At 37.7% G+C, this 25,981-nt stretch overlaps 1 protein-coding gene across 4 annotated transcripts in view; it reads left to right on the top strand.

The window, feature by feature from the left end:
* The window catches only part of diaph2 (diaphanous-related formin 2), a 734,120-nt gene that overhangs the window by 646,168 nt on the left and 61,971 nt on the right, over positions 1-25,981 (top strand). For 3 of the 4 annotated variants that reach the window (XM_043704499.1, XM_043704498.1, XM_043704497.1), the window contains 2 exons: positions 9,520-9,615; positions 10,585-10,632. In XM_043704499.1, coding sequence (XP_043560434.1) covers positions 9,520-9,615; positions 10,585-10,632 — 144 coding nt within the window. The remainder of the gene's footprint in view (positions 1-9,519; positions 9,616-10,584; positions 10,633-25,981) is intronic. The other variant, XM_043704500.1, reaches the window with a different exon arrangement.

Genomic DNA, 25,981 nt, shown 5'->3' with positions numbered 1-25,981 from the left:
ACAGACAGACAGACAAAGACCCACATGCACACACATTTTGTGGCGTGAATTTGTACTTGCAGGGTTACATTGTACTTTGCTCAAAAGCTGCATGCATTCATGTCGAACTCTGAGCTCAAAAACTGCATGAATTTATGTAAATCTCCGTTATCTCACTTTTTAGATTAGAATCAATCTAAACATCATGGCATAGACAGAGAACACAGGGGGCCAACACCTTCAACATATTGTCTAGCTATCACCATTGTTAACAGCTAACCCGAGAATGCAACTATTTTTTACAAAGATTTTGTGATTTACACATGTAAGAAGTGAAACTATTACTGTATTCTAACAAATGAAAGGCTTAACAATCAATTTTTCAATGTATAATTTCAGTTACATCACACTGTAAATTTTTGCTATAAATTCTGTGTGTTAGGATTGAGCCCTCCACTACCACCTGATGAAGGAGCGTCACTCCGAAAGCTAGTGTGCTTCCAATTAAACTTATTGGACTATAGCCTGGGGTTGTGTGATTTTTAGCTATGTAATGTATTGATTTATTACTTTGTTAAATATGCAATATTCAGATGTTGGAAAAGTACAGCAAATTGTTGAGTACCTCAGAGAGAAAAGGTGAGCATTTCAGATGCAACTTTTGATTAGAGCTGATGCACTCAGACAAACTTTGTCATAGTGTCAGCCAAAACAAAGAAGGTTTGGAGAGGAGGTTAGTGCAGAAATAATGAAGACTGAAATTTTCTTTTGATACTTATAAATATATTACATTCTTAAATGAGCAAAGTTTCAAATTAAAACTTTCAATTTTCGAGCAAACTCTCACATCGTATCTCTTGCTACTGTCTGTATGGAGCAATCAAAATGGTCTTGTCCTTTTAATCTTTTGGTCCTTGTTAGTTTAGCTGCATAAATGGGTTGTTTGAACACCATTAGCAGCTCTCAGGTTAATAACATATTTGATGAATATTGATGCACAATTGCTATTTTGTAGACTGAATTTGATGTTTTGCAAATTGAAACTAAGAATCTGTAACTGGGAAGCAAGTTATTATACTTTTGCAATAATTGTTGCAAAACTATTTCAGACTGAGGAACACAAATTAATAATAGGAAATTTGTTCAAACCTGTTGAGGCTTAGGTGACTGAGTTAACAGCTAACAAAAAGTGAGAACACAGTGTCAACTGATATTAAAGATCATTGTGAAATTCCTTGTTTTTGTTGAAACCATATTTACCATTCAGTAGGGGATTCCTTTTCCAAACTCCTAACTGATACAGGTTGCACCTTGAAGTTCTGATATTATTACTCGTCAGGTGACCAATTTCATACTGCTGCTTTGTATTAAAGTGTTTCTGTCAGCCAGCTAAGCTAACAAGTTGGTTTTGTTTTTTTTAAACATTTTACATTTTCTCATTTGTCCTGAACTGAAAATTGATCCTGGTAATGAAGTGTGCTGGTGTGCCTAATCTGAATGAAAAAAGTATTTGTGCTTGCTTCCCTCCCATTGAAAACAAAATCGTCTTACCCATTTGAAAAAATATGTGCAGACATCTATTTAACATATATTCCTGTGCTTTGTGCTAATTCTCCTAGAGAGAGAAAATGAAATCAATCAGCTTTTAACCCTCAACACACCAAGAATAAGTCTGTCACCTCAAAATGCGCTCTCATTGACCTAATGACGAGTGTGTGCCTTTGCCAACAGACTGTTCCAGTTTTAGTGTGTTGAAATCCACCAGATTGACACATGCAATCATCTTAATCTGCAGAATTCTGACTTTCAGGATGCTGAAAAAAATGTACAACTTTTGAGCAGTACAAGTATTTTGAAAAAGTTCTTTCCTTATTGAGCACAGGAGTTGGGAGGTCATGTTGTGGTTAGGCCACTTTTGGAGTATTGCATGCAATTCTCGTCACCTTCCTATCGGAAAGATGTTGTGAGACTTGAAAGGGTTCAGAAAAGATTTACAAGGATTTTGACAGGATTGGACAATTTGAGCTATAGGGGGAGGCTGAACAGGCTGGGGCTGTTTCCCCTGGAGCGTCGGAGGCTGAGGAGTGACCTTATAGAGGTTTATAAAAGTATGAGGGGCATGGATAGGATAAATAGACAAAGTCTTTTTTCCCTGGGGTCAGAGAGTCCAGAACTAGAGGGCATAGGTTTCGGGTCAAAGGAGAAATATATAAAAGAGACCTAAGGGACAACTTTTTCACGCAGAGCGTGGTGCGTGTATGGAATGAGCTGCCAGAGGAATTGGTGGAGGCGAGTACAATCGTAACATTTAAAAGACATTGGATGAGTATATGTATAGGAAATGTTTGGAGGGATATGGGGCGGGTGCTGGCAGGTGGGGGTGGATTGGGTTGGGATATCTGGATGGCATGGACAGGTTGGACCGAAGGACATCTCTATGACTCTATGACATTTTTAGCTATAATCTGAAAAACAGAGGGAAGAAAATCAAAGAATAACTAATTGTTTGGGAGTTTAGAGAAATAAAAACTGAAAATAATGATGTAAAAATCACTTAAATAGGGAACAAGGAATAAGAGAACATATGAGTAAAGGATTTAACATAGCAAACAAAACTCTGTTACTGTGGTAGATTAATTAAGCTACTTTTGAAATTTGATTGGAGGTATATTGCAAGACAAATGTTTGTTTTGCCATTGCAGAATATGAGTGGAAAACTACAGACTGTAAGTGGCAGTTTAAGCCTCTATTGCCGAACATCTGAATGGCCATAGTTGCTCTGTTGTTTAAATGGAAATACCCTATGTGTATTTTGTAAATCCCACTTTGCTACTGAGCTACTCCTTGCAATTAGTTTCAGTCAAGGTTGATTAGTTCCTATTGTCTTTCCTTTTGACTAGCTTATTTGTTTTATTAGGTTCCACTTCATTTCTACATATATTAAGTCCAAAATAATGACTTTTCTGTCCTTATTATTCCCTGACCATTCATTGTCTTTTAAGAATGGGTCAAATGTAACAGGGTATTTTGTGTCAAATACTTATAAACTTCTGAACTTGACCTGATCAGCATTGCTTTATCATGGCAAACCATATGGATCATGAAGATTTTAGTTCTCACTGTAAAAGCATTCAGTGTTTTGAATTTGGAACTGCTTGCTTCACAATTCCAGCACACGGTTGCATGCCAAATATATTGCATTAAATTTCTATGAAGTTGAGAAGTTTCTATAGTATTATCACTTTATTGCTTCCTATTATTTGAGGTAGTGCACCAATAATACAGCACACTTCATGTGCTGAATGGCCTATTTCTGTTCCTACATCTTATGACCTAATACTCGTAAGGTCTGGGATCATTATAGGCAAATTAGAAGGCACAACAACCTAATTTCATTCACACTTCCTGGAACTGAGAACAATGTGACAAACGTTTGGCACTTATTTCCTCATTCAAGTTTCATTTACTGCCCCTTCATTCCAGTGCAGATGGAGATGGTTGATTCTTTTTTGTGAAATGTGAGACCACTTTCCCTTGGTCTAGTATTCAATGGAAGCTAGACAAACACATACCATGGATAAGGATGTAAAACCTTAATAATTATGAGCAAATTCAAATGGTCAGAACTGACTTCACTCATAATTTAAGTGTATCTTTCAGCTTCATTACTGAGAAACATTTGCAGTGGAAGGTGTGATATTTCTTTCTTTCAGTTGATTTTAAAATGATTATCCATAGCTATACTTATTCCATTTGTGTTGAAAGCTAAAAAGAAGTTTAAATTCTAATCTATACACCTCCATTGGTGTAACCATGGCTATTCACCCGAGTTTTTTTTTTAAATAAACTTTTAACCTTTGTGAAACTGTGCTGTCTTTTTCTAATTTCCTTCGGCTCCTTATCCCTTTCGGGGTATCTGTCTAGCATCTTCAATGTCTCATGTATTAATACCTTCATCAATTTATTGGTCGTGTTAGTATTGAAAAAGTGCACTCACTTTGATGCAAAATAAACATATTGAAATTGGTAGAACAAATTCCTGACAAAATCAAGCAGTTAACTTAAGTGTTCAATGACTTAGCGAACAAACATTCACTTATAGCTTTATGTCAATAAACAACTCCTTTAAGTACCTAAAAAAAACTTTTATGAATGAACATTTCTATTCAGTAAGCAAGTATGGATATCATCAGTAAACACCCATGCGAAAATGATAATTTAGGGAATCAGTCATGCTGAACAAATTTTATAATGGTCTGGTATAAACTGGCATTCTCAAACATTGCAGCAGTGAACTTTTTAAACCATGTTTGTCAAGAAACTATCCAAAAGCCTTTGCAAGTCCCAGTAAGCTTATTCATGTCTTAAGTGTAACTATGTCTTTTCACAATCCCTGATGGTGATTTGTCTCCAGCAGTAATGTCCAAAGATGATACCTTATGTCTCGAAAAGGTGGAAGCTTTAAAGCATACCTCCAATACTCCCTCTCACTCCCCAAGCACACTGATACCAGCCTATGCAAGCTAATGTCCATGTCAGTCCACAATACTCCCCATGCCCCTGTGCCAATTTCCATCAATCACCCCTTCCTCCGTCACCCATTTTGCAAACACCTTGAATATCCTGGATAGGGTGCAGCTCTAACAATATTCAAGAAGCTTAGCAACATCTAGGAAGAGGTTGTCTGCTTGATTAGCCCCTTATTTAGCATCTTCAATATTCACATTGGCAAAAGCATTTATCATAAACAATGTCTACAACAGTTCACTCTGCTGGTGAGCTGTCTCTGCAATTCATGTGATTTAGCTGCACTAGATTGGAAATTCCAGGATTTTGACTGAGCAACAATTGAGGAATGGCGTTACAGTTCCAAGTTAGAATGATGTGTGGCTTGGAGGAGAACTGGGAGATAATGGTATCACCTCACATCAGCAGTCCTTCTTATTGTAGGCAGTCGAGATTAGGGTTTGAAAGATTATTTTTATTGGAAAGATGCTGTCTAAAGAGTGTTAGTGACTTGCTGCAGAGCATCTTGTTAATAGTATACACTGCTGACTGAGTTTCGATGCCAAGGGAATAAATGTTGAAGATGTTACATTGATACCAGTGAAGCAGGCTGCTTGTCGTGGATGGCGCTGACCTTCTTGAGTGCTGTTTGAGTTACACTGATGTAGACAATTGACGAGTATTGTATTACAGTCTTGACTTGTGCTTTGCAGATAGCAGACATTGGTTAAGGAATCAGAAAGTGAGTTACTCGACACAGAACTCTTAGCTTTTGAACTGTTCTCACATGCAACAGTTTTTATATGGCTGGTCCAGTTCATATTTTGGTTAGTGCCATGCATTTTTAGACAACTACCCAATTCTGGACAAATTGGCATTTGTTGACAGGTCTTGACAAGTTTCCAAGGGGTTTCTGCAGCATTTACAAGCAATCTTTTCCACAGTTAACTGACCCAAATGGTACTTTATGCACCCACCCACAGAGGCTACTGAATGCTCCCTCCTGATAAGGATCACAACCTCCCTGTCCGCATATCCACAAGTGCACATCAGTTTTCTAGCGGGCTGCACTGAGATTAGGCATGCTCTTCCCTCTCCACGCTCTCCCTCTCTGATATTGCGCTCTCCCTCTCTGATATTGCGCTCTCCCTCTGATATTGCGCTCTCCCTCTCTGATATTGCGCTCTCCCTCTCTGATATTGCGCTCTCCCTCTCTGATATTGCGCTCTCCCTCTCTGATATTGCGCTCTCCCTCTCTGATATTGCGCTCTCCCTCTCTGATATTGCGCTCTCCCTCTCTGATATTGCGCTCTCCCTCTCTGATATTGCGCTCTCCCTCTCTGATATTGCGCTCTCCCTCTCTGATATTGCGCTCTCCCTCTCTGATATTGCGCTCTCCCTCTCTGATATTGCGCTCTCCCTCTCTGATATTGCGCTCTCCCTCTCTGATATTGCGCTCTCCCTCTCTGATATTGCGCTCTCCCTCTCTGATATTGCGCTCTCCCTCTCTGATATTGCGCTCTCCCTCTCTGATATTGCGCTCTCCCTCTCTGATATTGCGCTCTCCCTCTCTGATATTGCGCTCTCCCTCTCTGATATTGCGCTCTCCCTCTCTGATATTGCGCTCTCCCTCTCTGATATTGCGCTCTCCCTCTCTGATATTGCGCTCTCCCTCTCTGATATTGCGCTCTCCCTCTCTGATATTGCGCTCTCCCTCTCTGATATTGCGCTCTCCCTCTCTGATATTGCGCTCTCCCTCTCTGATATTGCGCTCTCCCTCTCTGATATTGCGCTCTCCCTCTCTGATATTGCGCTCTCCCTCTCTGATATTGCGCTCTCCCTCTCTGATATTGCGCTCTCCCTCTCTGATATTGCGCTCTCCCTCTCTGATATTGCGCTCTCCCTCTCTGATATTGCGCTCTCCCTCTCTGATATTGCGCTCTCCCTCTCTGATATTGCGCTCTCCCTCTCTGATATTGCGCTCTCCCTCTCTGATATTGCGCTCTCCCTCTCTGATATTGCGCTCTCCCTCTCTGATATTGCGCTCTCCCTCTCTGATATTGCGCTCTCCCTCTCTGATATTGCGCTCTCCCTCTCTGATATCGCTCTCTCTCCCTCTCTGATATCGCTCTCTCCCTCTCTGATATCGCTCTCTGATCTCTCTCACTCTGATCTCTCTCTCTGATATCTCCCTCCCTCTGATATCTCTCTCTTTCTGCGATCTCACTCTCTCTGATGTCTCTCTCTCTGTCTCTGATATGTCCCTCTGATATCTCCCTCCCTCTGATATCTCTCGCTCTCTGATCGCTCACTCTCTTTCGTATCTCTTTCTCTCTGATATCTCCCTCTCTCTTTTTGATATCTCTCTCTCTCTTTGATATCTCTCTCTAAGTATCTGAGTTTGATTTTACTTTTTTTTCCCAAGGGGGTTGATTATGGGCATGTTGCAAGTATTTGAACAGTATCATTAAGTTGTGATACTGTCAATTTGGTTTTCAGATAGATTGTTATTCTTAGTTCGGTTCTCTTTTGTTCATGTTTCATTCAGTATTGTGTAAATAATTTCTGTTTTGTTTAAAACTGAGTGGTTGGGCCAGCTACATCACTCCTGGAATATCCACTGTACACCTGTTTGATACAACTAGAAAAGTTAGGGTCTGGGCTACCTTCTTGAAATATTTTGACAAGGGTTGGCCTGGTACATAACAGTGAAAATCAGGACTTTAATCATAAAAAAATGTAAATGTTCCTTGCTCTGCTTCTCAATTGAACACGACTGTTATTTAATTTGAAAGATAATTGGCATGTTTACTTTTCAGCTGTCACAGGTAAAACGTGTTGATTCTCAAAGCATTTCCACAATAGGCCCCCTATCATATATTGAATAAATTAATTGAGGCATTTTTGCCAAGTTTTCTTCATTGCTTATTTTATCAGCACATGGATAACTGTGCTTAGCCAAGCTGTTTTATTTTGCAATGGATTTAATTTGACGCAGTGCACTGAATATTTTTTTAATAACCATACTTTGACTCCTTTGTGGTGTTTTTAATGGAGTATCTTAATTTTGATGGAATAATGGATCTTTTTAAAGGAACGATGTCCTCAGAATATCGAGATTTGGACTGTACATTTTTAATCAATGCATAAAACTACTATTTTAAATCTTTCTTTTTGTCCGAACATCACTGAATAGTTTTATTTTGATGAAATGGTTTAGTAACTGTTATTTTTCAAGTCACCATCTTCTCTATGTGACAAGGAATGAAATATCAGAGGACATTCTTACCCAGAGGAAACTTACCTCAAGATTCAATTAGCAAATGGACTCCAAGGGAAATTAACTTGTCTTTCCATCTAATTCCAAGTGCTCCTTCAGTCGTAAGAACAAATTCATTGTTCTGAAGGACAGTTTGAAGTAAGGCTCTTTTCCATAGCAACCAGATTCTTTATAAATGAGGAAAAAAATGCTTGTACACAAGATAATTACAGATGAAAAAGACTACTTACTCCACCCTAATTAATTTATCCATGTGGGCTCTATAAATCTGCCCATTTTAACATCAACATATCTCTTAAATGTTTTCCAAGCTTTTCCTTCTCAACTTTCTCCCATGCTCCTCTTTTTTTTCCAGAAGAAGTTTTGCCTGCTCTGTCTGAAGAACTGCTTCCTACAATTATATTGCCTTTCACTTATTTGAAGCTCTTTTCAAGCCCTACTATAAGTCTGCTTCATTTCTTCATAACCAGAGTACCTGTAATATATATTTTAGATGTGGTGTATTCGTTTACAGATCTGGTAAATTTTATATCTTTTGAAGGCAGCCTGCATTCATGGTAGCTGGGGCTTATTTCTCTTTTCAATTTACAGACTAAATTCATGTTGAACTAAAATTAGATGTATTTGTCAAACCTGCCTGAGAAAACAGTATCATTCTTGCGGGATATTTGTAAAGTCAGGGTTAATTACAAAGAAAATAGCTGTTTGTCACTGAAGACACATTCTGACAAAGACTGTGTGGACTGCCCGATCTTGAGGAAAGATAAACAGTAACATTACAAATTGTGCTATGATAGCAGGTTGTAAGTTTGCTCGCTGAGCTGGTAGATATGTTCCAGGAATTCCTATGCATGTACACACAGATGAAGAGGGACATCTGTTCGACTGGGAGAATACATCCATCCTGGGACAGGCTAACCAAATGCACAGGAATCCTAGAAGCCTAGCATTCAAACCGGAACTCCATTCACAAACATATAGATTTGGACCCCATTTGCCAAACTCTCAGACAAAGAACCGGAAGTGATATCACCCACCATAACAGACCAAGACACACAAATCGCAAGCAGGACAGAACACCAGCGCTTTGTCGGAAGCTCACCAGTGATGTTACTGAGCATGGTGACGAAATGTCTGAGAACAAATCTACCAGCTCAGTGAGCAAACTTACAACCTGACCCACAACCTCAACTATAAATCTTCTCCAAAATTTCAAATGTGCTGAGATGTTTTGAGGTGATGCCATAGTCTGTCCGCTATTTGTTTACAAGCTGAACACAGAATATGTAATTTTCATCATGATAGGAAGAGGGTCAAAGTACGTGAAAGAAAGAAATAAAAATGGAATGCTTCATCGACCTTTTACGATAAAGGAGTTGACATCTAATGATTTTATACCACAGACATCTTTTTTCCCTGATTGGCAATGTTGTATTTATCGAGTTTATTGAAGTGCTGATTTGTTGACATCTAAAATTCTGGTTTGATTTTTTTTCGTAAACATATCCATTAAGGTAAATTTTCCATTATTGTTGAGCTTAGTAATAAAGTAACTGCCATGGAATAATATTTTTGACTGCTGCATTTTGTTCAAATTTGCACACCCCATTTGTCTAATCTTGTGATTTCCCATTTAATTTAAGCTACCTTTGTTAAGTATTTGATTTTTGAAGTATGCAGACTGAAATATTCTTGGCAGATAATGTACTTTTATGTTGCAAAATTGAAGTAATTTTCTTGTTTCACTTCTGTAGAGGGTAATGAAACGGGAGTAATGGATAGCCTGCTGGAGGCCTTGCAGTCAGGTGCTGCATTCAGGGATCGCAGGAAGCGCACACCAAGAAATCTCGGTAAGTCATAAAGTCTATGTGATGTGCAAGGTAGAAAGTAAGACAAAGGAAGCATTGATTATTTCCTCAGAGGTGTTATCACTGACCTTAGGGATATTTTTAAGGAGTACTTAAAGAAATTGTATGCATTTGTTTTTAAGCAGTTATCAGCAGTTACTTAAGTGCAAGCCATAAGAGTCGTTGAAAAGGAGAAATTAAAGTAGTTTTCATCATGAGAAACTATGGACCACTTTACTTCAAACACAGGCTTAATGAATGTCACTGCGAGGCCAATTTATGCAATTAACAGCTTAGCGGTCTTTTTTATTTTAATTTGGCAAAAAGAGGAGGAAAGGTTTAAATTACACAAAATATTTCTAATAATACCTGAAATTCAGTCCTTAATTTTCTTTCCTTTCGATATAGTCTCTAAACTAATCACTACTTATGTGTAAACTTATTTAAATGTGTGCAAATATTGTACATAGGTATTAATTATCTCTTAGCACTTTTAGTTTTGTTTGGATAATCACATAATTTCGAATATCTTGCAAATAGTAATGTATGTCTTGACAAAACCTCAAGTAAAAGAAGTGAGTTCTCATAATTTCAACACTGATGAGTACAGACCTTTGAACATATTTTATAAATAGCAAGTAGAAATATTTGTTATTAATCACCTTCCAAAATACTTAGGTTTACAAGAAATTATTCAAAGGTTTGCCATTGAGAATCTGTTTATTTGAACTAATGTGTAATGCTGATCTAACATTTTCAGATATGCTTACCTATATTTGTCTTTTTAAAATTCAGTCATTACAATGGATATTATTGAGTCACTTTAGATATTCCCAGTTGCATAACAGATCATAATGACCAATCTGTTAATTTATGCACTGTAGTTTTCACATTGCAAAGGATTCCTTCATTGTAAATTCATCTGTCATTCAATTAAAGTAGTTTTGATAGCTTGCTTCCTGGTCATTGCAGGTGAACAAGGTCCAGCTAGTCCAACATCCCGATGGCCTGTTGACAAGGGTAAAAGAAAAACTTCAAGTGCTACTTCTCGCTTCCTGCTTTTATCTTACATTCTCGTCTAACCCAAAGCTTCTTTACTGTAGATAGATAATAGGCCATAACCTTCGTTTTGAGCCTGAGGCAATAGGCTTATGGAGGACAGTTTGATGATGGCACGTTTTCCCCTAATGTTAGTTCTTAGAAAATCTCTAATTTAGATTTCTCAGCAATATCAATTTCACGCCCAGTGTTGCCTCAACCAGTGCCTTGGCATTAAGCTCAAAATGTCAAGCACTGTACCTAGTCCAAACTTTCTTAATGGAATCTGGCTTTACTCTGTATTTCGTGCTTCAGAAATACATCTATGATATTCTGTTTTATCTGCTTTTTTTTTTGCCGTAGGGAAGCAGCAGCTTTGAAGATGTGTATGTTATTATTACTTTTAATAGGTTCATCTCTGGAATGTTGCAACGGAATATTAACTCCATTTTCAATTTCATTTTTTGGACTAATTTCCCAGGTATCATGCTGCATATTGCATCCCGTTCCCTGATAGTACTGTAAGACCTCAGGCATAATTTTCATGAATCAATTAAATTCATTTGTGTTTCTTGATTAAGTTACCAGAGGTAGTTATAATATCATTAGCAGTTTGACACCCTGGCAGATAATTTTTCAGAAAAAAAAGCCAGAGCATTGTAAAACAAGCTTTAGGTTTTATTTTTGAAAGTTTTTAATGCTTAATTTGAATTAATTCTAGTAAGTGTCTGGAAATCTGACAACTTATTTGACTTCATGGGCGTAAGATTCATTACTGCATATTGGACACAATTCTTATTTATTGCAATTGATATCTCCTTTTGTTTAGAAAAATTGGGCAGTACTAAATAAATCTTGCTGGCTGTAACAATGTGTGGCTGACTGCAGATCCAGTCTTAGAACATTGTCTTGCAATGTTTCAAGATTATGCAAATTATTATGGGCTCTGTGTTACAGTTTGGTAAAGGTGAGCTGCTTGTAATTGCCCTGGAGATAGGAACACTAGTGAATTACTGGAACTGTATATTTGTTTCTTCTTTCCTGTGTCCAATTCACAGTACTGAGCCCAAGACTGAAATATTTCTTTCGTCCGTATCCATGGGTGAAAGAAAAATTCAGACGCATAGAGAAAATAAGGAGCAAATGAATGATTCAGTTGCAACTGATGAACTGTCTAATAAAATCCAATCTAATAACATGTGGTAAAATAAGGGACTCTGGATCATACATTCTACCTTCTGTCAACCAAGGCATCATTGCTAACTTCAAGAAGGATGATCCAATTTTTGTATTTGGGAATAATAAGATCAGGCTACTGGCTGCAAATATAAGTTATGTCTTTGAAAAAACCAAGGTGTAATTTTCAAACATATTTGTAGCCCTGGTAGTTAGAAAAAGGAGCACATGTTCTATAATAAGTATGTATTATAATAATATATGTTTGTATAGTTCTTTAACATTATAAAGCATCAGACAATCCTTCAAGGAGTATTATTAAACTAAACATGCCATTGAGTTGCATAAGGTTTCAATCAGATGAAAAAAAGCTTGGTACAAGAGGGAGATTTTAAGGAAAACTATTAAAGGAGGGGAGATGGGTAGAGAGAGTTGTATAGGGAAGCAAAATCAGACTGAGATGACTAGAGACCCAGCCAGCAATGACACAGCAATTAAACTTGGGGATTCTCTTGAGTCTGGAATAAAAGTAGTACAGATTTTTTGGAGGACTATGTGACTTGAGCTTACAGACATAGGAAGCACCGAGGCCATGGAGTGATTTGAAACAAGGATGAGAATGTATAAATATAGATAATGCTTGACTCAAAGGCTTAACAGGTCAGCAAGCACAAAAATATTCGGGGAATGAAACTTAATGTGAGTTAGGTTATGGGATCCTTTGGATGATCTTAAGTTTGTGGAGGGCACAATGTGGGACATCAATCAGGAAAACATCAGAATAATTAAGACAAGGAGTGGTACACTTTATTTGTTTGTTGTCACCTGTATTTCGTTAAAAAATACAGTGAAGAGTGTTGTAAAGTGTTGCCACTCTCTTGTGACATCTTTAAACACAGAAAAGTAAAAAAAAGTTCAACTTTACAATCATTCTTGATAAGTGTTCTGGCATGCGCCGTAGTTGCCAGCTACACGTCCCATTCACTGCACCACTGGAATGAGTCGGCACTCTTCGGCACGATCCAGCCTTCACTGATGGCCCTGCCACTATGAATCTGCACTGGACCTCTTCAATGCAGTTGCCACTAATGCCACCAGTTATTGCACCAGCCCAAACTCAACTCCGCAGCTGCCATGAGTCTGTTTCTGACCCACCTTACCAATGCAACCACTGCTGATGCCATAGGGTCTCGTACTGGCCCCAAACTCACCTCCACTGCCACTTTGTGAATCTGTGCTAGTCATAGATACTACTGGGAACCCAAACTTGCTTCCGCCACAGCAAGCGTGAGTCAGTGCTATGGCCGCCTCGTTGATGCAGAAGAGCTAAGCTCATTGGCCAACCGTGAAGAGACTGCACTGGGCTCATTTTGAGTCATCGCTGGGCTCACTCGCTGCTGGCAACGATGTCACTGCGACTGAGCTCTTCAACAAGAGGGAAGTAAAATAAAAAAAGAAAAGAAATGAGCAAAGAGGGGAAAAAGGAACAAAAATGAAAAGAAAAGTAGATGGAGTAAAGGAAACCCTAGGAGCCCCTCACTATGATCTTACCAGATGAAGGTTCCGCGGAAGGCATTACTGAGTTTCTAAGGCAGATGAGCGAAGACAGGAGCCAAGTTGGGCAATGTTATGAGCGTAGAAATCAGTCATAGTGTGGTTCAAATCTGTGACCAGCAGCTCAACACAGAGTCACATATGAAATCTAGATTGCAAACAGCCTGTGTTAGTTTCAGACTGTTACCAAGGGACTGATTGATTGATTCACTTGCCAGGAAACAGAGTTTGAAGCAGGGTTTGGAAAAAATGGCTTCAATCTTCCCAGTACATAAGTGGAAGAAATTTCTGCTTTTATGCAGTACTGAACAATTATTATGATTAAAATAGCTTGTATCAAGAGAAGGTGGAGAGTATGAGCAGGGGAGAAGATGGGTGGACAGTTGATCAAAAACAGCTGGGAAGGCATAAAAATTCGGAGTAAAAGAGAAAAGAATAGATGTGGTGTATATTTTAGATAAATTGGCCTTTGAAATAGGCTCATTGCGAATGATACAAGACATTAATATCTCTTAATGTCTTGGAGAAGCAGAAAGATGAGACCCCAAAAATTTCATCAAGAGAGCCAGTTTACATGGATATTAAAGTAGGAGGGAAAGGTGGTCTTTGACATGGAAGTCAATCGATAAAGGGTTAGGGGCTGCCATCAGTGTGAGAAGTGGCAAACTTCAGGAACAGCCTTGAAATTAATGATATTTATAATATGCAGAGATTATAACAGTGATAATTGTAAATCTTAGCGAAGTGGTTTCTCTTGTGACAAAGAAATTTACAGGGGCAGATCATGATATTGGACTGAATGAATGACAGGAAAGGGAAATTAGTAAATTTTTGATTTCTTGTGTCGGTGGCAGTATCAATATAAGAAATAATTGGTGATCATGTTGCACTGAAGAGTCCAGCAATGGAGGCTGCCACTTTGAAATAATGCTTGACTGCTATTTTCGTAAATGTGCAGACAGGGTTTACCCAGGATAGAGGTGGAAAATTGAGGGTATTTTATATTATACCAGCTCCCAATAGGCTTCGCTGTAAGGCAGCTCTAACATTATTACCAGAGTTTTTAAATTTAAATTTAATATTCAGATTGTAACTATCATTTCAAAGGATGAAAACCTTGGGTTGACATTGTCTGCTCGTGAAGGAGCGGGTACTTCCAGAGAAAGAAATTTACATAAATCATCTAGTCATTCTAGCACCGAAAAAGGCGTGTTTGTACTGGTCCTCTCAAAGTGTCACTCCTATGCCATTTCATCATAGCCTTGCTTTTTTTTTTCATTTCAAATAATGATCTAATTCATTGATGACAGCCTAGATTGATGCTATTTCCAACATCACCTTCGGCAGTGCATCCCAAATCTTAGCCACTTGCTGCATGAAAACATTTTCCATATTTCACCACTTTTTTTTGCCAAATCCCTTTAAACCTGTGTCGTTTGGTTCTCAATCCTACCACCAATGGAAGAATCTTTTCCCTTCCTGTTCAGCCCAGACTCTTCATGCTTTGGAATCCCTTTATCAAATCTTTTCTCACTCTTCTCTTTTTCAAGGAAAATAGTCTCCAATGTTTTATTTATTGTCACCAATTGGGAGGGTCACCACACCTCAGGTGAGGGCCGAGGTTGAAATGCCAGAACCTCTATGGTAACCTCAGTCACTGAGAGAATTGAACCTTCACTGTTGGCATCACTCTGCATTGCATACCAGCCATCCAACCTTTTGAACTGACTGGGTAAGAAGGGTATCTGTCATGTTTGTTGTCCTTCCCTCCCGAGAAATGTGATACTGTTATTGGTGGGGTATTTTCTTCTCGAGATTTCTGAATGGCATTGGAGGTGGAGAAAAGGCTGTTCCTTGTTTAACACTTATTTTGGCAGATAAACAGAAGTGAAATCACCATCAGTCTCCTCCATAGGTAATGTCTCGAGTGCATAGTCTTCAGACTCAGTTGACTAGGCCACAAACTGAGCCACTTGACAATGAAGTGTAAAGTAAAATATTTCATATTGCAGCATTGATTTTTGTTTTACATCTATTCACAGGGCTCTGGTGTCACTGGGTAGACCGATATTTATTTCCCACCCTTAATTGTCCTTGAGAAAGTGGTGGTTCACCACCTTCTTACACTGCTGTGTAAGGATCATAGGTGGGGTTGGTGATTACACTTAGAATACTGTTATTCAAGGAGTTCCATGGTTTTTTTGACCCACCGACCACATCATTGTAAGCAGAGAAGAAAAAGTACATTAAAACCCAAAACAGACAAATGATAATTGCATAAGTTAAGAATTAAGCCTATTTGATTTAATATTCCTGCCTGGATTTAAAGCACATTTATGAGGTTAGTGCTGGTAGCTGCCTAGATTTTGAGTCATTCCTGTAACATTTGTACCACATACAGGGAGAGATTTCAGATGTTAGTTGATAGTGGTTTGAAATGCTATCATGGGAATTTGTCTATTTTCTGTCACTTTAAAATGGAGGTGTAAATATCTACATTCTAAAAAAAAAGTTTTATAACAGCATTTAGGTATGAGTGATTGATGAGCAGAAACTTTCATTCTAATCTTATTACTAGCTGTACACAAACCAAAGTGGATTTAAAATTGTTTTTTTCAAAATTTAGTATTAAATTCTGTTTCTATGTACATCCTTAATGCAGAAAAAATATTCTTTCATCTACTGTTTTTTTAAAATGCCACAGGGTTTGTACCATATTGAGTTCATTTTTATTTGTATGTCTTAAATATGTTGTTAAAAATACTTGCTTCAATATATGTGTAAATTAGTCAGTTTAAGAAACAATGTATAAAGTAACATTAAAAAGCTTTCTAATATGTAGGAATTATAGTCAAAACCAGCTAAAATCTCATTTACTACTATAACAAATAATTGTATATTCCAAATCTAAAAATTTGGTTCAGTTCTTGCCCAACTTGCTGATATGATAACTTAATTGTAACGCAATTTAATCCTGTTCCAGAGAGAGAATCTTGTAGTGTTTTCACTATATTTTGTATTGTTGTCGACTATCTAAGTGATTCGTTAGTTTTTGTCAGTGAAGACCTGACTACCAAACATGAGTAAATTGTGTTAGACTCACATTAACATTTACGACATGATTCAGTCTACCATAAATTCATTTTAATTATTATCCATGATTCCAGTATGGCAATCCAGGTTTAAGTAAGATTCTAGCCCCTAGCTGTCTGTATTGTATTTTCCTTTTTTTGTGTTTTCTTGTTCTGTCTCTGATCAGCATTAGCCGATTCCCAAGTACAGGCTTCAGGCCAAAGCTGTTGCAGCTATCATGAAAGTGCTTTCAATTGTTACGCAATATACTTATCATTTCTCCTAAATGGACATTCAAAATGCCACTGCCTTCTAAATGGATGCTTCAGCCTGAAGTTATTCTGGCCATTTTTGTGTGGTGGCTGATTTCTTCGGTGGCTATTGAGGACCAATAGCCCGAGGTCTTTGCCCTTTTAGGTTGTTGGACAATTTGGACTCCAAACAGCGCTGGTTGCTACTTTCAAATAATGCCGACTACTAATGGATGCTCAGGGCCCCTGCTGGATTTGACAATTTCAGTGGTTCAGTGAACCTGGCTGCTTCAGCAATTGTCAGCATGAGTCATCTGTTGCTTTCATATCAAGATACAAATCTTGTCAGACATCCATAACATTTGAAATGTATTTTCAAAAATTTGGCTTTTACAGGATATGTCAGGGAATAAATGTATTTGAATTTCATTTCCAACATTGAAAATAATTCTTCAATGATTCATCTCCTTCTGTCCACACTCACAAGAAAATTTGCTCTTTACCAGCCACAAGTTATTAGGAAAGAAGAAAACAGAGACTGAAAAACTGAGAAAAGACGCTCTAAGTATGAAAAGATGTATGCAATAAAATCTTTCACATGCATCTTATTAATTTAAACTGATTACTACAATAAAATTTTAGTGGGATTGCTCCAAACTTATTGTTGTTAAGATGTAAAAACATATAAATTGGCAGTCATGAGACATTTTCATCGACTGTCTGAAAGATTTCCCTTCGCCTGGAAAGAACTGATTCAATGTGCATCTAAATCCAGCCTTTTATTTTTCTAATGCTCATAAGCTTGATGTTGTGGATTGTTCAAACTGTAGTATATTCTTTAGAGGATGAAGTAGGGATATCATGTTGGGTGTGAAAGATTTCATTTCAAAAAACTGTTGGATGTTCTCTCAGTTTTAGTACCCAGCACAATGACATTTGTGCATGCAATCCTGATTCATATGTTCCAGCAATGCGCTGGATTTTGTGCCAACTTCCACTGTGGCAAGTCCCACTTCCCACAGAACTAGTCCTAATGTGTCCGCACAGGTTGATTCAAACATAGCTTTAAAGCTTAATAGTTAAAATCAAAATTGAGTTCACTTCACCATAAATGCCTTTCAAACATGCGCCTTGTTCAATTAGTGGGCCAAATACACAATTGTATTTAATTAAGCTTTAGGTAGAAACAAACAAAACTACTACGAGGCCACTCAGTGCAAACCTAACAACAAGCTACCTAAGCCTTTCTTTCTTGTCTTTGAACAAGCCCTCCTCATTGACTGATCCGGTACATAAGTTCACCTTTACCTCTCCCATGAATTGATCAGAATGGCTGTAAGTTCAGTGGACTACCATTTTATTTTCACAATTTGCCCTGAGAAATGAGCTCACTATATAGTATTTCCAGCTGTTTTCAGAACAAATAGGGCTATCTCAATATAATGGAGTAGATTTTAGTCTTTACTGCCTGGATGTCAATCAGAAGAAAGCAAAATGCAAAGTCTCTGGCAAAGAGGGTAACAGGTGCATAACAGAACCCACCCAAGTTATCATTCTTTGAAATTAACAGAAAGTCAGGCAGATAATGTGTCTGAATGGGGAAAAGAAGCAAAAATATATGCTAACAATTTCTTTGTTAATGTAGATCTCAATTATTCAGTAACTGCTAACTAGGATGCCAGCTGCCTTATCTAACTAGAGAAAGGTCCTATGCATTTTGTATTCAAAATCCCATTGGTTATGCTGAAGCTTGTTAGCTCCCACCCTCATAATTTTGGCAATTCAGAGATTGACCTGGCGACAAGCCAGGTTGGCTCAAGAGGAAGTGGTGGAGCATGAGGTGTCAGTGGCCCACATTATTACAGTGGAGACCAGAGGTGCTGCCATCTTCACAAAATTAATTTAAAGCATGATTTCTTTTTGTAATGGCAATGTCAATGTCAATGAACTGTTCAACCATGAACCCATATTCTTGGGACATGGGTTCACATCCCACAATGGCAAGTGGTAAAATTAAAAGCGCGCCTAATGATGACTCTGTCACCGTTGTGACTGTCATAAAAGCTCCTCTAGTTTCCTAATGTCCTTTCCAGAGAGATATCTGCCATCCTTACTCTGTCTGACCTGCATGTGACTCCAGATCAACAGCAGTGTGGTTGACTCTTAGTTTTCTTCTAGAATGGACCATCAGGTGACTGAGTTCCAGGGCATTAGAGACTCAAAGAATGTACAGCACAGAGAGATCTTGTGGTTCTTGTACTTGAAATGAACAAAGTTAGTATGCAGGTAAAACAAGTAAGTCAAATGGAATTTTGGATTTCAGTTTACGTATAGAGAAGTCTTGGTTCAAATGCATAGGATGTTGATGAGGCTGCACCTGGAGTACTGAGTGCACTTTTCGTCCTTGTATTTAAAAAAGGATATGCTAGCATTGAAGGGTGTTCAAAAGAGATTCGCTTAGCTGATTCCTTGGATAGAGCAGTTGACTTATGACGTCCTGATAAACAAGTTAGGCCTTTATTTGTTCATCTTTAGTAGAAAGGGAGGTGATCTTTTTGAAGCAGACAAGATTCTGAGGAGGCTTGACATTGTAGACGTGAGAAGATATTTACATTAGTGAGGAATTCTCAGACTAGAAGTCATAGCTACAGGATAAGAGTTACAGGATGCAAAGGAATTTCTTCTCTTGGATATCTGGAATTCTCTATTCCAGAGATTTCTAGAGTCTAGATCACTGAAAGTATTTAAATAGCAGGTAGATAGCTTGTTGAAATTTCGAGAAGTTGAAAGACATAAAAAGCTGCCATGAAAGAACAACAGAAAATGAAGCAAATCAAGCATGATCCTATTGAATGCTGGGGCAGCCTTGCAGGGCTGCCTACTGGTCATATTTCTTATGATCTTATGTTCAAAGGGCTAGCATATTTATGTCATTGGGTTACTTTTTGCAAAAGCAGACATCCAAATTCAAAATTAACTTCAGTGTATGTGTTAAGCCATGAGATTAATTTAGGAGCAATGCTGTAAGAAAAGTTTGTAGTTTTAGTAAAATGTCTAAAGAATCTGAATTAATATATGTTTGAAAAGAGGATTTTCTATAGTTTTCATGAATTATAAAAGGATCAATTGCAAATTTCTTGAATAATAAATAATAATCTACATGATCTGGTATCCCATGACCTGGTAGCAGTACCAGCCATAAGGAAGTTAGAAGTAGAACTACATGGCTGACAGACAAAAGGAAAGGTACAGACAGAGGAGCAGATGGAAGAAAACAAGCAGCAGAGAATCTGCAAAGACTGATGCAGATGCAAACAGACAGAAGGCAAATCTCACACAATTCCTGTGAGAAGAAACAAATAGCTCTCAGGACAAGGTCAGGTTTTCAGTTTGATAGGAAAAATTATGGGAGCCCATGGAGAAAATGTTGAAAACGAAGAAAACTGTGAAAATAGTTCAGAAATGCTGAAGAGCTTGTTGCTTTCTGAGATGCAGACAAACAAAATTTTTATGATTTGGTCAGTTAAATAAGAACTTCGGAAAATTATACCATCAGGACTGTCATGATCCAAAGGAAAGAGATGTGTGCCTTGCCATGAGACTTAAAAGTGAAAACTCCTGAACTTCCTGCCATAGTTATAGAGCAGTATATTGTGGCACAGTATTGATGCATGCTTACACGTATATTAGGAAGTGCTGTGGATACTTGTGTAAGATGTGCTTTGGTGTGTCAAATACTTAAGTTGACATTTACCTTTTAATTTGAAATATTGTTTATCTGTGAATTTGTGTGTAGTTTGCTTTGGTTCTGATTCATGTTAGAAATAGTGGAATCTTGTCGATAACATCTACATTGAAGTCCATTGAGTAAGTTTGGTAATTTTGGTTTACAGTTAGCTAATGGAATCATAACAATGTGTAGCAATGTCCACCAGCTGGTTCATTTAGCTTTAACATGCATCTATCCCTTTCCCTGCTGCCAGAATCTTCTGATTATTGTGATAATTTTAGTAACCCCAAAATCTGGATTTAATTTAAATGTAACAGTGTCCACTTCGATCAAATCTAAGGTCATTAGAATGTAATATGAGGTGACCATTGAAGAACTACATTATAAACAGTCACCGTGATTATGATTACCTCTGCTTCATTCAGCCACCTCTACTTTGTTTGAACTCCCACATGGGATAAAAAAAATTTACTTTGTTTGCACATGCATGCAGATAAATGTGCACATGCACAAACAGAAACAATAAAAACAAATCCCACTGGAGGAGCCTCACTGAGAAGCAGCTGTGTAAATGGCATAGTTTCACTCTGTCTGTGAGCATTGATTCCCGTATTCAGCCTGTTTTTCCTTGAAATATGCTCAAATGTTCGAAGCAGAGACTTCAAGCCGCCTCATGTTTTTTTGTTCCCGCCAATGAAAATAATATTGCGCACCTCTCAGAGAACATAGTACTGAGGAAAAGAAAAGTTATGGAGCTGATGTAGACAGGTCCATGTCAGAACTTGCCCACTTTGTTAATAGACTTTCCAATGAATCTTATACGAATATGGAGCAAACTACAAACAGCACATGCAGTAGAGCAAAGTTTGTGTGTTTTCATCCATTTCTCCTCCCAAGTTATCTGTTTTCCAAGTAAATTTTGTGTATTATTAGGCAGAACTTTCCCTTCACTGGAGGTTGTGTAAAAGATGATGAGAAATTATCTGTCAAGTCTCTCTGGAGAAAAATACTCACCTTTCTCACAGCCCTGGCAATTACATGCTGGGCAAGAAGATCCATGGGTGAGTTTTTCAACTCACCAGCAATTAAAATCCATTAATTATTCAATTATTAACTACATGCCACCTTGTTGATCTCCAACCTTTCTTGTCTGGTTGACAAGAAAGGTGGATTCCTTTCCAACTGGGTAACCATGGCACCTGCCTCTAGTTGCTCGAGCCAATGCCTCTGCAAGTAAGCCTACTGCCTAGACCCCCTTACCCATTTCTCCCCTGATCTGGACCTGCAACAAGAAGATAAAAATAAGTTAGCTTCTTGTTGCTGGATCTCCAGCTTAGACCTTACCAGCAGACTTTAGGATCCAGAAAGGCAACTTCTGGTCACCAGTGTCAAGATGCCTGATATACTCCCCTTTGTTTTCCTGTCAGCTCTTTAAAAAACTGATGGGTGAACAATATGATGAGTTCTGACATAAATGGTTCCAGTGAGTTTGCCGCCAGATGCACCTATTTCTACATTTAGAAGAAAATTATGAAAATCCTGGCCATTTTAGAAGGATAGTCATTACCAAACTCTAAAAGCAATCTGCTGAATTTGCTTAGAAGATCTATCCAATCAAGAAATGTTAACTTTGATTCAACTAAATCTTAGTTGTTCATTGTACAAGTTAAATAAAATTGTTTCTCAAACGTTTCCTCTTCTTTTGTTCAACAGTTTAATCCTTGTCAGTTGGTAGGAAATTAGGTAGGAAAATGAAATATGTAATATTAATAAATTGCTGCACTAACTCTCACACTTAAAGTGAATGAATGTAGCTGCAGCACTGAAAATGAAGCTGTTATAAAATAATATCATTTGTTGGTCTTCAGATAATTAATTCTTTTCTATTGTACATCTGTGAGAGAAGGAACATCTTTATAATGGTTCAATTATTATTTTTGAAAACCAAAGGAATGTTTAATTTGCAAAATCTCATGCACAGTTAAAGAAGCAGTCATTTTTCACAGCTTGTACAAGCAGAGAAGAAACAGGGTCGCTGGATCAAATTGCCTTTATTCCGTTTTTTAGTTGTCTTTATAATTCCTGGTGTTGCAACCGATGACCTGCTAATTTCAATTCACTAACTCAAAAAATGCTATGTTTTGTAGTGCAGTTAGCGTTAACACTATTTTTAAATAGTAACAGACCTGAGATGTGAGCACGATTGCCATTTTAATTGAAAGGCAATGGAAAAGACATCAGCAACATGGTGCTGCTTGCCTGTAAGCCTGACCTGTTTCACAGGCTGTCATGGGACATCGAGAGAAGCAATAAACTCTCTCTCATATCTGTCATTCTCCTTCATCAAGCTGAAGGTGGGGCCAGTTAGGTTCAATATGCACTTGAGATTATAGAATACCATCACTTAAAATAAAATGCAGTACAGCATATCGCTATTTGTTAAGCATTTTCACAATGTATTCAACTGAAATTCAGTTTTATGAGCTATTGCTGGATTGATTCAATCTAAATCTGCTTCCAAACAGGGCATATATGTCACATTGTATTATGCAGGATCAAAGTGAAAAATAGACCACCAAATACATCAGACAGTTGGTCACATTGTTCTGTATGGAATTGAGAGAAATTAGCAGCTGCAAAGATTGTTAAGTAAAGGAAGGAGTATTGAAACATTTATTTAGATTCCTAACTATCTGTAAAAATATTGAGAGGTCATACAATTTAGCAAAGTAAAAACACAGGGATATGAAATGAGGTAAGATAGTCAGATAACACATGTGCATGTGTTTATTGTCAAACAGAGAAGATGCAATATCCAAGTGATAAATCTTTGATTTTAGCCAGAATCCTTTGTAAGTGCTTCTTTCCAAATTGTGGGACAACTTTAGAAGCCAATCTCTGGCAAGGAATTAATACCTCTTGCCTGGGCCTATCATTCAAGTAGAGGGCTTTTTCAACATGCCAGTCAGGATTGCTTGCAGTACATTTCCATGATGGCAGAATCCTAATGAGCAAAGGGTGCACCATCTTTCAAGTAAGAATGCAGTTTTACTGTGGTTTTATGGTGTTTGGGACACCATTGCCACGTTGGATTTATCTTCTAGTTCATACATCTCCCCATCAGGCTAGGGCTGACCATGTCCATCTGAAGCTATACATAGAAAAGAGAAAAAGTTGAGCATGGGGAGAAGATAATGAAGTATCCCCCATTTACATACTAAAGTTCACACCTTTGAGAGGAGCAGAAAAATAATTCCATGGGAACTTCTTTAAAGGAAGTAAATTGATGGAAAGGAAATCAATTTGACAACCTTTCTACAGAGACTGTCCTTCATAAATGTTTACAGTGGTTTCTCAGACCTTGATACAGTATTCAGCACACAAGGGACTGAATAGAGGGTATGAAGGCTTAGACTTTGGCTTACCGCTTATCTAGAGAGGTGCATCAGCTCTGAGCATGAAAGGTTCATCAGGCCAGGGTTTGTCCACTGTCAGTCAGCTAGAGCAGTGAGGGACTACATTCATTTAACAAGGTGGAGAAAAATGGTCCCACACTGGGACTGTCTGCATTAACCTTTCACTAACGCGGCTTGGTTCCTGAGAAATGATACAGCAGGTCAACTGAAGGCAGTTGAGGTACAATCATTGCAAGACTTGATTTATTCATAAGATTTGTTCATCTTCCTGCATACTCGGAAATCAAATATATTGTTGTATCCCGCAGAGATTTAATACAACAATGCATTCCTTCAGGCTGGTATCTTCCATAGTATATAATGCTTTTCCTAGTCTGTTTTGAAATAAAAACTGGTACTACTGCAGTACCAGTCTCTCAGCTACATAGTGTCATTAACCTTCAGATCCTATATTTCTCTTGTCTAATACATTTTCAAGCTTTGGACAGAGTAAACGAGGCATAACAATGAATAATTGTGAGTAAAAAAAAACAAAATAATTCATCATATCCAACATGAAGAATAACAAATATTTAAAGCAATGAATCAGCTTTACAACTTTGCTATATTTCTTAGTTTGCCTTAATAACTGCAGTCATGGCATTTAAAAAAACCTAATTATGTCCAGTAACTTGAAATTTTTCAACTCAGTGTAACTGCGAGTAGTATTTTTCATGACAAAACTAAGTGTGCCTCGTGTTTTGTGGCTTAACTATTCTGCTGAATTACTGACTAGTTAATTTCTACCAAATATATATCATATCTGTATATTTTATTCAAAACACTTCAGTCTCTCCTCCACTTTTCTAGACTTGCTTGTAAATTGTTCATATGTTCCATGTCCACAAGGACCATTAGTGTCTTTCTATGTTGACTGTGATGAGTCGCACTTTTGCACATGACAAGATTGTTTCCCATCATTAAGGAGGGTGTTAGAAGTTCACAAAGTTCCTCAATCTGCCTGACTTTCAGATCCAGATTGATAGAAAGCATGACCAGGATTCTATACTGAACAATATTATACTTATTACAAGTAATTAGATTCTAGCTACAAATAAGCAGTTATAAACTATTGGCATATACGTTACTAATTAAGACATTAATCCGTTTATAACCCATCCCTTTTATACACACACAGACAGACAAAAAGACTTGCTAAAATAAGTTATGGACAGAATGGAAAACTAGAAAGACAGTTCAGTCGTTTGTCTACCTTGGTTCTGTCATTGAATGATCTTTAGGATTCTTCTGCTGGCCAGCACATTGCTTCAGTCATCTTTCTCTGGATATTCAACAGGTTGGTAATAGACAAATGGTGGTCAGCTCATTCATAAAAAGTCTCTAACCTATCATTTAAAAGCCACAGCTTACAATAGCTGCTGTAGGAAAGATTAACTGGTTTTCTTCAAATTTGCAGTAAGTTTTGACTGCAGAGAACAGAGACACTGTTCCTGAGCTGGGGAAGAACCACACACCTCTCTTTAAATTGTTTCCAGCTCCAAGCTGCTCAATTACATGAGACCCAATCCACAGTTACTGCTCTGTTAAAGAGTTGTTTACACAATGCCTGGCATGGTTGTCATGTTATTTGTTTTCAAAACAAACAAACATCCTTTCAAGTAGTTCTTAAAACAGCTCTTTCTCATTTCAGTTCAGTTTTTAAAAGTAAACTTGAAGTAACAAGACATTCTCCTTCCAATTTACATGTGCGACTGACCAGGTCTGATAACACTTTCCTTTAATCCGAACCTAATTATTTTAGAAAGAATAATAATCAGAAGGTAATATTTCTTAAGTGATCAGAAATTTCATCTGTTTTTTTTTAACACAAACTAAATGCAGATTTTGTTCTCTGTTTACTGATGTGTTAAAAATGATAACCAGTACTTCATAGATTTAGAAACACTATGCATTGCGAATGAACATCTGTTTGCTGAATATCACTGGAATCCATTTCATTACACATGATTGCATCAAAACCATTAATGCTTTAATATAGTTATCATACGTCATCCATTGACTGTTGTCATTTGCACTGAAGGCTCCTGCAACAAAGTGAAATTAACCAAAAGAAAACAATAATGCTGCTGATG

This window comes from Chiloscyllium plagiosum, chromosome 15 (assembly GCF_004010195.1).
Source record: "Chiloscyllium plagiosum isolate BGI_BamShark_2017 chromosome 15, ASM401019v2, whole genome shotgun sequence".
Classification (NCBI taxonomy): Eukaryota; Metazoa; Chordata; class Chondrichthyes; order Orectolobiformes; family Hemiscylliidae; genus Chiloscyllium; species Chiloscyllium plagiosum.
The sequence above is the reverse complement of the archived record's forward strand: the minus strand, read 5'-3'. Positions and strand labels throughout refer to the sequence as shown.